This window comes from Montipora capricornis, chromosome 6 (assembly GCF_036669925.1).
Source record: "Montipora capricornis isolate CH-2021 chromosome 6, ASM3666992v2, whole genome shotgun sequence".
Taxonomy (NCBI): Eukaryota; Metazoa; Cnidaria; class Anthozoa; order Scleractinia; family Acroporidae; genus Montipora; species Montipora capricornis.
Window position 1 is genome coordinate 916914 of NC_090888.1, and position 13535 is coordinate 930448.

General features: G+C 38.6%; 2 protein-coding genes and 1 long non-coding RNA gene across 4 annotated transcripts; 2 read left to right on the top strand and 1 right to left on the bottom strand.

Annotated features, from left to right (window-relative positions):
- Positions 1 to 1024: 1024 nt before the first annotated feature.
- LOC138051134 (uncharacterized) lies at positions 1025 to 3037 on the bottom strand. Of its 2 annotated transcripts, XM_068897292.1 has the most exons (3): positions 2914 to 3037; positions 2784 to 2826; positions 1025 to 2287 (listed from the first exon to the last, which is right to left on the bottom strand). In XM_068897292.1, the coding sequence occupies exon 3, from the start codon at positions 2278 to 2280 to the stop codon at positions 1732 to 1734; it is 549 nt and encodes a 182-aa protein (XP_068753393.1). In that variant the 5' UTR covers positions 2281 to 2287; positions 2784 to 2826; positions 2914 to 3037; the 3' UTR covers positions 1025 to 1731. The 2 variants fall into 2 exon arrangements, with proteins under 2 accessions (XP_068753393.1, XP_068753392.1); XM_068897291.1 differs by having other exon boundaries at positions 2784 to 2924.
- A 764-nt stretch (positions 3038 to 3801) lies between these two features.
- LOC138051135 (uncharacterized) lies at positions 3802 to 5964 on the top strand. Its single transcript, XM_068897294.1, has 2 exons — positions 3802 to 3931; positions 4887 to 5964. Exon 2 carries the CDS (start codon positions 4889 to 4891, stop codon positions 5390 to 5392), a length of 504 nt encoding a protein of 167 aa, XP_068753395.1. The 5' UTR covers positions 3802 to 3931; positions 4887 to 4888; the 3' UTR covers positions 5393 to 5964.
- Positions 5965 to 6569: 605 nt separating this feature from the next.
- LOC138051136 (uncharacterized) lies at positions 6570 to 8661 on the top strand. The gene is made up of 2 exons (XR_011132736.1): positions 6570 to 6692; positions 7843 to 8661. It is a non-coding gene; the product is annotated as an uncharacterized lncRNA (long non-coding RNA).
- Positions 8662 to 13535: the final 4874 nt, after the last annotated feature.

Sequence of the window (13535 nt, forward strand, 5' to 3'; positions counted from 1 at the left end):
TTATCTCTAATGGAGAAAAGATACTCGGCAATGTAAATGTGGTTGTGTGAAGACAAGTTAAAAGGGAAAACAACTCACTTCCGGTTGCAGTCCCGTCTCAAAAACGCGCATGCTCAAGCTCCTTATTAACTTACGAAAGGGGTCTGTTATGAAACAGAATACACCGATTCTGAGCGAAAGCCGTGCTCCGAGTAAAGGAGTTCGCAGCATATAAAGGCTGTTTGATTGTATAAAGTAGTGAGGAGAAGTCACCGCGCACCGGTGGCTCAGTTGGTTGAGCACCGGGCTATCATGCGGGAGGTTGTGAGTTCGACTCCGGCCGGACCAACACTCAGGGCTTTTAAGTAACTGAGGAGAAAGTGCTGCCTTTGTAATTACATCCGCAAATGGTTACACTTTTAAGTCTTCTCAGATAAGGACGATAAGCCGGAGGTCCCGTCTCACAAATAATTTCCATGTTATTTTAAAGAACCCACACACTATTAAAGTGTGGAAAGAACCCACACACTACTCGAGAAGAGTAGGGGAGGAAGTTCCCGGTGTTGTGGCTGTCCTCTGTGTGTATATGGGGGTGGGTGGGAATAGCAGGTCCACATCAACTGAATAGCTGCCAAAACTTCAACCTGCTTAAACAAATAAATAACAAACAAACAAGCAGCTTTTTTGGGTAATAACCCATTTGTTGGACTTCTGTTAAGGAGGTTCAACCCAGTTTCAACAAACTGCACCATTTGAAAGGATTAAATCTACCCAACTGTTTCATGTAACGGCAAAGTTATGGAAACACCATTAATTGCTTAACAAGGCCATCTCGCATGTGACGTGTAGGTCACTATTTCTGGAAAGTGATTAAACACGAAGACGCACTATAAAAGGGGGCGTTTTACACACTGCTTTTGTTCGATGGTGATCCACAAACAGCAACACAGTCGGAAACCCGAAAAGATTTCAAGCGCGAAGAAAAGGAACTGGGGATTAAAAAAAAAGAACGTCAAATAACATTTTATGACATGTTACGGACACATTACCATAAGGTGCTTTTTATTGAACAAATTATTAGACATCTCTAAGGCACCATGTCTTTTATAGTGAGTCTTCGTGTAGTTTTAAACAATTATCTGGAGTGGATTCATAGCCACCCTCACAACTGGAAATTTTTCTTTTAAACTTAACAGAAATAAAAATTGAGGGTCACGGAGTTCTTGTTTGAGAAATAAGCGTTTAAAGACAAATAATAGAGTATTTTTAGATGACTCCTTTGTTGCTATGGTGACCTATTTCATCACGTCAACGAGTGCATCTTGTTAAGAAATTATTGCTGTTTTATTTGGTATAATAACATTGTCGTTTTGTTCAACAGTATTGCAGATTGCATCCTTCTAATAAGACGTTACCTGTGGTGTGAGCCTCCCGAAATAACCGGTCCAAATAATTTGAATGACAGTTTTCAGTTGTTATCCCAGAGGGACTTCTTTCATGGGAAAAGAGGGCTAGCGTGGAGCAAGACCCACGAAGTCAATTACGATTGAAAGGTTAAGAATGAGAGCCTTTGTTCTATGACGAGTGCGGGTTTAGTGATTGATAAACTGAAGTGTTCAATACACGTACACTTGGGGTACATAAAATTGAAAGAAATCTCTTGACGCTTCCTTTATTTTCCATAGATTTTCGTATTTTGTTCAGGCGGTAGCTGAAGGAATACTCGAACACTCGAATTTTCTTTTAAACTGTCTACAGTTGATGGTAATACAGTGCTAACAATGCATCCGCCGTACCAACAATACTTCCCATCTTATCCCTCACATCCTCCACAAACTTTCCGTTGTAGGTATTTTCGTTATCAAACACCGCTCGAATCTCTTCCCTCAAATCTTTCAGACATTTCTGCACGTGCGCAATGCGGGGGACGCTGGCCTTACTAAGCCGCTGTACAGCTTGATTGAGGTCGCTATTATTGTTATTCAAATTCGGGAGAATTTCGTGGCAGCCTTCCTTCACTGATCTCAGTAAAGGCACGCCACTATGGCCTCTCTCCGATTCATGCAGGATTTGGATCCAGTCTTCCATTGTTGCCACAATAAAAAAAAGGTCCTCACACTGTTTTTTCATGGGGCTCTGAATCTTTTCCAGTCTGTTCACGGCCTTCTGAAGATTATGTTTATTGTTGTCGATCATCTTCATTGAGAGACCATGGCTCGTCTCTAGTCCGTTCCCCGTAGCACCAAGATGTCGTAGATTAAGAGAATTGCTTGATAGTTCAACTGCCACTGGGCCGCTCATTTCGAATCTACAACAACAACATAACAACTATAAATGTACATTTACTGTAAGCAGACCATTTAAATTTCTTAAGTCGCTGGATGAGTTTACAAAGACACCCTTGGGTTCCTAATGGGAAATCGAAATAATCTAAAAGAGCTGATATTGACAACGCATTGTTTTAAATGATTTTTCTTTATCTCTACAGGATATCTTCTACTTCTTCTTCTCCCCTGTTGTTAGAATTTCTAGTCCTTTGGTTTGACGAAGAGCAAAAGCTCGTAAGGTTTCTTTTGGAGGCCTGCAGTATGTCGGTAGTACGATTTTGAGTAAATTTCTTGAAACCATGAAACGTAGAAATACTGAATAGGGTCAAAACTTTCCCTCACCATCAAAGGATGGATGCTCGACATACGCGTTAATAATCCAAGTTTAGAATATAGAGAACAGAGATTTTTGATTTTGAATAAATATTGCATGCATAAAACGTTTCTTTTCAGTCAAATTGTTATTGATTCAAATACCTTTTCCTTGTTCCCCAAGCTTTGGTCTTGTGATTTTGCGTTTCTAGAAATAAACGTTGATGAGTTTGAGAATACAACCGTACTAAGCCTGAAATTTCGATAACAGAAATCAACTCGATTGAGGTCTTACGCTACTGTGAATGTGATGGACGATAACAGACAGTTAAAATCTAAGAAAGTGATCAAGAAAGCAAACGAAAGATTTTCCACTCCCTGTTTTTGTTATGAATTGTGCGCTATCATCTCAGAGTAACCAATAAAAATTGAAGAAAAGTGACGGCAAGACCCAAACAGCTGAAAGAAAAGTTTATTTAAATTCATTGTGCCAGGCGAGATATGCAAATATACGTTAAAAGGATTTTCAAAGGAGTTCACTTGTAAATTATGTCTTGATTTTTCAAGCTTTCTGACGGTAAAAAATCTCATGAATGTGCTGTTTCGATTGATATTATAAATATCTCGTGCAACCACTTAATATTTTATGTGCACATGTGTGTATCGATGATACTGAGTAAGCGTATGCTTTCGTAGGTTTCTAACACTCAGTTGTAAGTGGAAAACCTTAAGATTATAAATAGCTTCCATTTCATTACTACGATCATTTATTTAAAATAACCAGGAAAAATAGTCTCCATTAGTGTGTTCGTACAGTGAAAAGCATCGTTGAAAGCTGCAGCTACAATAAGCGCATTCATATTTTAATTTCAGAGGAAATCAATATTTTATGAGGGTGTCAAAAACCTATGGAAGACACCTTTATTTTGCAAAGAGGAGGAAACTCAGTTCTTCCTTTTAAAACTGGAAGAAAAGCATGAACAGAGATCTTCAACAATACATGTATATAAGTTATGTCTAGAACTTGCATATGCGTGAAATAACGAAGTGTAATAAAATAGTTATGGACAGCACCTGCCTCTTTGTGCTAACCAATCAGATTCGCGTTTTCTTTGATATGAACGCCACTTGTCTTTCAATCTTTCAATAAATGGTTTATTGTTTGTCCTTTACCATACTGTCACTTCAGGGCTCAGCGATGTCCGGCAGCGCCCATCGAATCAGAGTTTGCCTTTGGTAGCGCTCAGTGAAGACTCGACGAAACAGTTGCTTTATTTTGTTGCTGGATGTTGGTAGCACTTGTCTACGAAACGGTAGGTTACGTCATGTATATAAAGCGACTAAAATTTTAAACTTTTCAAAAACACTGTAAACACAAACAGTGTTTTAAAGAGTAAATAGCCGATCATAAACTAACCTAAGTCCATGGGCTTAGATCTAGTATATAGTGGAGGCAACATGACAGAGTTGTGATGAGAGTGACTTTAAATCGCGCCCCAGTTATTAGTTCAGGTTGTTCTTGGAAGCATCTTATCCACAACACTTCGACTTGGCTTCTATAAAATAACATGCGCGAGCTAGTCTGCCTCCAACTATTCCGGGATTCTTAATCTAACATGTTACATATCACACGAGAATCTGTTCATTCCTCATTTTGAGACCCAACATTTTCATATAGATCTCTAAGAAAAATCAATGTAAATCCTGTTCAAATTTCGAATCAATTTACTGTTGGCCATATTGCTACTTAGTGCACACCATTGATGGCGATCTTCAACATCAAAATATGCAAATTCTTATTTACATTGACTTCTTTCTCTAATTCCGCTTTTTTTTTCTGAGTTTTGAACCGATTTCTTTCATTCCTTCTATCGCTTTTGGTAGAATTACTGTGCTTCCAATCGATCCAAAGTGAACCTTTTCCTATTAATTTCATTGTCGAAACAAATGATTATCTATTTTTCATTAACGTAAATAATTTTGTTCACTGAAAGCGCCCAACTGAGATTGAGGTTGAGCTGTAAGTTTTTTCATGTAACTTTTCTAAGGAAACGAGGTTATAAAAACACAGAAAAAATGCCGAAATCAAAAAATAGCATCTATAGCAGATGACTTCTTATATTTTCGCCCCTTCGTCGACTTTAGAAAAACCTTGTTATCTTCAATGAGCAATAGCATACAAATTTAGCCGTCACGTGATTACAATCATACTTATTCATCTTTGCCATGATTTTTCACTTCCATTCATATTTTTTTCTTTTTTGGCAGAAATGGAGACCCCTGTCTACATGAACGGAACACATTCCATCAGCGGGAAGAAAATTTCACTGAAAAGACTGTTGAACCACAAGCAAGAACTAGAGAAGGAGATCTCCAGTTTAGAAGGGCTTCAAAAAACGTTACTTCAGCAGAGACAAGACCTGCAATTCTTAAACGAAAGCATCAAAGGATGGGCAAAAACATTCGACAACATTGAACGGAACACTCAAGGAGTTCCTTTTGTCAGAAACGTCAAGGAAATCTGCGCGCAGATAGAAAATCACTTAAATGACATTCATGGCGATTTTTATTTTCGAATGCAGAACTTGGTCACTGCAGATGTTCCCTGCTTTCAACAGGTCTACGAGGCTTTGGAGTTGTTGAAAAAACAAGTTTCAAAAATTCTCAACGATGATGCAGCGTATAAAGCTTCGTTTATCGAAGAAATTCGTCAACTTCTTGGCAGGCTTACTGGTTCCACTGATACCATGTTGGAGATATATTTTGAAGAATAGTTCATTGCTCAATGGATATTATTTTAAAAGAAGATAAAAACAAATATAGAGATGACAATAACTGTACCGAGATAACTGCTTGAGACCATTCAGAAATTTTTATTTACACCACCGCATGATTATTTTTTAACGGCAATTATTTTCACGTTTATTATATACTTTTGTTCTAAGAATACTTTATAACACAACAGTATGTATCAATTGAACTTAAGGTTAAGTTCTTTAAAATTTCGAATAATACAGATTTCGTTTAGAAATCAGAGAAACATGACTTCTTTTTCTCAAAAATAAATGAGTTGTATTCCGCGTTGCATAAGATTGCTTTAAAATATATCTCATATTCTGCGACCAATTCTGAGGCCACCCTCCCCATTTGTTGCAGGAGATTTCATTTTTATTTTATTTTTTTTACATTTATTCAGTGTAGGGCTTCGGGTTAATTTGTAAGTATAATTCCTTGTCAAAGTATGACATAACAACATAAAATATGTTGAAGAGCTATTGGTACGTTGCACAAAGGTTCATAAATTTAAAATACAAAAAGCTCTGAATAAAGAATTGTTGAATCAAAATCGATTTAAAAAGCTATCCTCAAAAAGAGATGATAGTAAAATAAACGCCTTTTCCTCGTTCTTTCTACTACCTAAAGGAAGAAAGTAGACCTTCATTTAAAATTACATTCGTCTAAATGTTTTAAGACATGAAAGGACCGTCTCGTCAGGAATTAAAATATCCTCAAAAGCAGCTGTTGTTGTCAACTCCGGATCCAGTGTAAATATAATTGTCAGAATGAAATTTTGTATGCACGCAGTGAATTGTCACATTTTCTCCGTGGTCTTGCTTTTTGGTTTCACATTGTTTTTGATGTTGGTCATTCAAAATCTCTCATACCTTCAACCACATCCTAGACGAACTTGGAAAGACGGATTAAAAATGAAGTAGTCAGCACATTTTATATTATTTAAAAATAAAGTCGTCAATTGACAACTTATCGAGGATCTAGGTACGCAATGACTTACTTTTGAGGTTGCTAATAATCATGCGCCAGAACAATGAGAGACTTCATTTGAATAAAGAGAGACGCACAATTCAACTGCACCTGTCCTCGTCTTGGCCAATCAGAAACAAAGAATCATAATTTGCAGCCAATCAAGCGAAGGCAAATTCATGATCATTTGGGAGGGTCATCGACCAAACGCATTTCTAAAGAAATACATTATAAGCTGTACTTTACGCTCAAAATCTTGGCCACGTTCAGTATAGCTCAAGCTACTTCTCAACATTTGGGTTTTAATAAAAGGTAAGCCAACCATCGTTTCGACGGTTCTTTGACTATCGTAACTCTCTTGCAAACATACTGCGGTAGATAGTGGTTTCCTGCCAACTCCCAAGGCTTGTAACAGCGGATACGTTTCTGAGATAATACAATTCTAGAAAATTCTTTAAATTAAAATCTTGGTAAGGAATTAGCATTACGTACTCTTTTGCTATCAAGTTTTCGCTCTTTTTCATTGCCAGAACGTATTTATATATGAAAAGGTATCGAACATATAATGGTAATGGTAATGAATTTATATAGCGCATTTTCTATTGACATATTCAAATGCGCTTTACAAGCAAGGGACAGTCTATGGGTGAGATCGGACATCAGCATATATAGGCGCCGCTGGCAGCCGCTATCAGTCCATTAGCGATCTCACCCAGCACATGAATGAATGAAATGAGCCCTGACCACAACACCGGGAGCTCAATGCCCTACTCTTTACGAACAGTGTGTGAGTTCTTTTACGTCCCACTGGGTTGTGAACATTGAAGGGTTGCGAGAAGGGGTCTACGGTGTATAGTCCTTATCCGAGAAGACTTGAAAGTCTTAACCATTTGCGGATGTAATTACAAAGGCAGCACTTTCTCCTCAGTTATTTCAAGACCCTGAGTGTTGGTCCGGCCGGAGTCGAACTCACGACCTCCCGCATGGCAGCCCGATGCTCAACCAACTGAGTCACCGGTGCGAAGACAGATTGTGCATGAATCACCTGATTCATAAAACAGGTCAAATAAAACATGCGCAAGCAGAAGTATAACTCGACCAAAACTCAACCACTAAACTATAAGTTAATAAAGGGCAAAGGCTTGATTCTTTTTAGGACAGGTTTCAACTCAGTTGATTTAACACCTTTTAACGTAGCATCACATTTATATTTAAGTCAACGAGAAGAGTAGCGCGAGATAGCGCAGTGAGTAACAGGCATTTCAATGTTTTTCTCGCTTCTTGTGCCTTGTGCCTCGTTCAACAACAAAAAGTCTCTATATATGACTGATGCTATTGGTGACTGCAGCGAGTGACGACTCAAGAATCTCCGAAAAAAGGTTCTTTAAAAAAATGTGCAGTGTATTCAAGATCGTGATTATATCTATTCGGGGCCGAAAAATGTCACTTTTTTCTTTCGCAGATATGACTACCATACCTAAGAACGAAGAAAATGACGTCATGGCGACGCGGATAGAAAAACTATCAACTATTTCCGTCACCAAGAGCATTAAGGAATTCAAATCCAACATTAGAGAACTTGACAAACAGTATGACACCATGCAACAACAGCTAGAAGACCTGCAGTTTATACTTGATGTGGTTCTGAAATGGGACGATGACTTCAAGAAAGTGGTTCGATTCAGTCAGGGAGTGCCTCATATGAGGAGCACAAAAGAGATTTGTGCTCATATCAAAACAGCTATGATACCCAGTAGCGAGTTTGACCGTACTGTACAGATTCTTGTAAAAGAAGGGGTACCGTGTTTTACTCGTGTCACAGGGATTTTGGGGAAGCTGAAATCACGATTAGACGAAAGGGCTCCAAACGCAAAGTTCTCCGAAGAGATTCGCCAAATTCTTGGAGAGATAATCGGAACATTGTGCACTCTTATCAATTTCTTTTATGATCAAGAGTCTTGAACTAAATACTCTTTTTCTTTGGTCATCTCAGTTTTATCAGGAATAATAACAGCGGTGACAAACATAAGATATATACCCCCGATATAAACGCACCCTTTGAAATTATCTTTTACTCAACGTTTTGTATGCTTCTGCATACTTCTTCATAAGTGAGGGTTAATACAAAATTTGAATTAAATATACAGGATTACTAAATTATTAACTATTAAGCAACAATAGAGGTGACCAAATATGGTTGCCGAAATGTGTCAATATTCGATGTCGCGTATATGCGTTGATAATTTCCACATTCAAATATATTTGAGTTTGTTCAATATAATACAATTGTAGCGGGTGCGGTTGATTTAGGAGATCGGGGGAAGAAAGCCATTACTATAAGACCAATTCTTTAGACTGAATTGTTTATTGGAGGCCTGCAATCACGTAAAAACTGAAAAGGTAATTATTACAAATAGCTATGAAAATATAATTCAGTACAAACGCCGATCAATACACGATATAAACTCATGCTACACGTGGCATACGCAATGTTATTAATTACTCGTAGAAACTAAAAGGTTAACTATCAAGAGAGTTATTTCAGTAGAGTTATGTTATGACTTGGAGTCAGAGTTCGACTTCCAAAATCCTGAATTCAAGATTTTGGACTGCCAAAATCTTGAATTCAGGATTTTGGAAACTTAACTCTAACTCTACGACATAACTCTGTGAAAATAACTCTAAGAATAGCTGTCCCCAGAAACTAAAAGAAATCATGAGAAATCGGCGGGTCTAATCTACAGGTCGCAGGTCGCGGGTTGCAGGTCATTGTTTCACCAATACAGAAAGTACCCTAAACATTCATAAAAGCTAACCTTAGCGGCCTAAGAACTTTTGTTTAGGCCTAATTAGGCCTAAGGTTAGCTTTTAAGAATGTTTAGGATACTTTCTGTATTGGTGAAACAATGACCTGCAACCCGCGACCTGCGACCTGCGACCTGCAAATTAGACCCGCCGATGAGAAATCACTAATCGAAAAGTACTTAAGGAACATACCACTAAATCATGCAAATCTAGGTCATACCTCTTTCTCCGATCCTTCCAAAGAAATCAGTCTTTCTTTCTCTCTAACTCTTTGCGTGGGAAATTAAGTAAACATAATGACAAATCATTAACAATCACTTACAACAATCGATAAACTTTTTAGCAAAATTCGATAAATTCGCCTTGATACGCATTCGATTCTCTCCTCTATTTATGAAACAAAAGGGCTCCAATGATCCATTTCATATATCATTTCATCATTGATTCGTTCCTCACGGGAACATTAGAACCCACACATGACCAGCTCCCAACGTCAGTGGCTTCATAGCTCAGTTGGTTAGAGCGTCGCACCGGAATCGCGAGGTCACGTTTTCAAACCCCGTTGAAGTCCTGAATTTTTAAGGATTCTCTACGCCACTGCAATAATTGCGTTCATAACTGCGAGGATCATAGCTTCAATTGAATTCAAACAATATTCATTCAATAATTTAAGCAATATTCATTCGATGATTTAAGCAAAATTCATTCGATAATTCAAGAAATATTCATTGGATAATGCACGTGACCTATCTTCCATATTTGGATAGAAGGCTTGGCTACTGAGTTTACAAAATGGTGGAACAAATTGAATGGGGAGCCTTTGGCGCTAAGCTTGCTCAATCTACTGGATAAATGTGAAACAGATTCTGAAGAGGTAACCTATCCTATCCCAGCCAATGTATTTTATGGCGTTGAAAATTGCTCTTTTTGTTGTTCTTGTCATGGCAGATACTATTAATGATGAACGACAGTCTTTGATATTTCTGCGGCCCACAGTTAGATATACGCACATTTATCCTAACTATGCGCGGCTCAACGCAATGCAGTGTTGTCAGGATCCACTCTTGTTAGACTTGACCTTACTTTGTCACATTGAACTCGTAGTCCCAGGGATTTTAGGTGCCTAATTAGGTAGGATTGACCTGTGGTGGGTCCATGCCGGGAATGTAGTCTTTTATAACGTGATCAAGTACTGCATCAGTTATGTCTGAAAAGACCTTCAAGATCATGATCTGTCACACGTCTGTGAATCGTAGAACGAGAAACATTTAACATTCTAGCAATGCGAGTCCAAGTGAACCCAAGCCTTCTCAATTCTTCCAAAACAGCTGCGGTGGTATATCGAAGGATGGTCTCCCGCGTCCGTTCCTTCTACAAGAGGGCTTCCCTAAATCCACAGCACTCGTTGTCCTTCTCTCAGTCTCAGCAAGTTGTTGCCACCAGTATCGATGAATTTCGCCATTAAACCATTCACATTAGCCTGTGTCTTTCACTCAACAAGAGCGGGGGATGTGAGCGGGGTCGTTAGCTTCAATTAGAGGAATAACCTGACCTTGAGGTGCGGGGCTTTTTGCAACTTTAGAAGTGTGCGCTTGTCAAATGCCCGCTATGTCCCAGCCGGGGAGGGAAGGGGGGGGGGGGGTGCGGTGCGGGGGTTTACATTGACTGGTGCATCGACAATGTTGGTCTGTATTTTATTACAAATTAAACACAATAGTACGTGCTTGTCATAAATTATCACGGATTAACAAAGTTTACATGCTAAATTTAGGTCTGAGAAAGATTAGGCAAGAAACCACAGCACCGCAAATAATTTCATTTCACCGAACACCGTAGCGTGAGGTCACCGCAACACCACAAATTGAGATTTTATTCACCGTTCCAGACAAATTTTTTCAAGTTGGGGAGTCATTAAGACCATTTAAGGGGTCACTCAGAAGTCATACCAGCAGAGGCCCTTTGGCTGACAGGTCCTCACACGTTCGCACGACGAAACAGATCCTTTTCTGAGGTTAAAAACCTGGCTACCGGCCTATAAATTAATCATTTGTCAGAAAGAAGAAATTCCTGTCCTCTTTAGAAAAAATAGACACGCATTGCGTACGTGTGGTAGTGAAGTAACACAGCGATTTATTCCATATAAAATGTCAACTGAGCTGTGTGTTGTCTTCCAGGAGATTCAAGTTGTCCTTGTGTATATGTAGCTCTAACAGTGCATGATATTGATTTGGTATTGTCTATCATTGTAGTGCCATGGTAGAAGTCTTGGGTAAATAGCCTGAGAAGACATGTGGTTACTAGCAAAGCACTGAACCCAGAAAGATTGAAGATAATAAATGGGAAGTGAGACACATTGGCTTCTGGGCTGACATGTTGATAATTTTCAAGCTCCCTCACAACTTCTTTCACCACAAGTTTGCGCGTGCCCTCTGAGCATCTGACAGCTTTGTAATAAAGTTTAAAACGTTATCCGTGTCCGGCGGGGTTAGTATCGGGATGAGTGACCTCGAACATATACCCCTTCGTAAAACAGAAGCATTGGACCAAAAATACTATTAGCGCTAACAAATGCGAACTCAGCAAGGTACAGATTTTGTTAGCTTGCTTTATGCAAAAACAAATATTGATGCAAAAGTAAATTGATACACAGTTTTTTTTTAAATAAAATAAATGAAATGAAATAAATGAAATAAAAGAGCTGAAGGACGTTTCCAGGACGGTCGCACGAGAATAACGTATTTACGACACGAAAACAACATTAATTTTGAACCGTGAATATAGAATATAAAAAGTTACGATCAGCGACAAACATTTTGGGAGATTTTTGCTGCGTTTAATTTTGTTATTGTACTTTTGGTTGAACAAATAAATCGCAAAACAGAAAGACATTAACCTCATTTTGACACGAAAATGCTTTTCTATTGCCATAAAAACTACCAAGCTCGCATATTATAAAACATGATAAATTCATAAAGGCGACCTTTTCCAGCGAACAATTTTTTGAAACAAAGAACATATTTGCTATTAGAGGCAAAAACCCTTTCCTATTTCATTACGTGCGTGAAGAGAAAAAACTCAGTCGTGTCAAATATGCGCAATATTACAACAAAGTAAAATTTCAGGATCAAACCGTTTCCATGAAGAACCTTTTCCTTGAATAATAAAGCACAAAATAGACGACAAGCTTTCTTTCAAATAATTCTTGGCTGTCACATTTCCAATTATTTTTTTTTACCTGAAGACTGTGCCGAGTTGATCACAGATCCACTTAAGGACGTTCGCGCCAATTGTTTCTGCGCATCCTTACTGCGCACGCAAATGCATACGCCACGTCATACACGAGCGCGCGCGCTAAGTAATAAATGAGAAATGATAGGGCAAAAGGCCATTGCTATAGCTTTGCCTGGATTTAACGGTCTTGGACGCTCGGTGACCCCTATTTTTCTTTCCAGAAACGGATTTTATTTACAATTATCTCCACGTTGTCCAAAAATGAACAAAAAATCAAAGTGGGAAGTTAAAAAAATTCCAAGATTTCTGCTCACGGGACATCAAATCTTGCCATCTTGCGGCTGCAAGGCGAGTGAAACTGTGGTCGCTAAATGCGAACTTGATCTTTAAGGAACCTCACCAGTTGACTAAATTCACTTAATAAGTCCATTTAAACAATATTTGGCAGAGAAGATTTCACTTCAAAGATTTAATTGCAATATATTTGGGTTTACAGACACTGGCCTTATTCGCTAACGAAGCCCGATTTTGTCACATTTTGGGTGTTTTTCCGGGCATGTTCTCTCCAAAACGAAGTCGGTGACCCCCCATTTTTTTTACATTTCTGACATACCTAACTCATCATCTTACAGTGGTAAAAGTTTCAGAAAAAAATCAATGTTGAAAAATTTTCGCGCGAACGTCCTTAAGGTGTTCGATTCGTTCTCTGTCTTTGTTGAACCCATAAGTTACCAGAGAATTTTCCATTTAGTTTCAGTGTTCTACATAACAGCACACTTGGTAAAATATTAGAAATGCTGCTCACTTTGATTTCGGCTCGACGGGCGACAGATTGTTGTCGAAGTCCATTACTCGTCGCTTTTAAGATTCCACCGCCTGTCTTGTTCAGTATCCAATTGACTTGCCATTATTGAGCCTCATAAGGGTATATTTTGTCCAAAGATCCACTAAAACGCCATTCGGGTTACATGACTTTCGACACCATTGCCGGTTAAGTTAATTATTCTACTGTGTCCACAAGAGAAATCTAAGCATTTCCCACTACCCTCTCGATCCTAAGAAAATACGCGCAAAAGGCTCTATGCACAAAGACACCACTTACCAGGGGAGTGACAGGCA

Bases quoted from the DNA above. Each gene is read 5' to 3' on its own strand.
- LOC138051135 (XM_068897294.1), top strand. From the start codon at position 4,889: ATGGAGACCCCTGTCTACATGAACGGAACACATTCCATCAGCGGGAAG.
- LOC138051134 (XM_068897292.1), bottom strand. From the start codon at position 2,280: ATGAGCGGCCCAGTGGCAGTTGAACTATCAAGCAATTCTCTTAATCTA.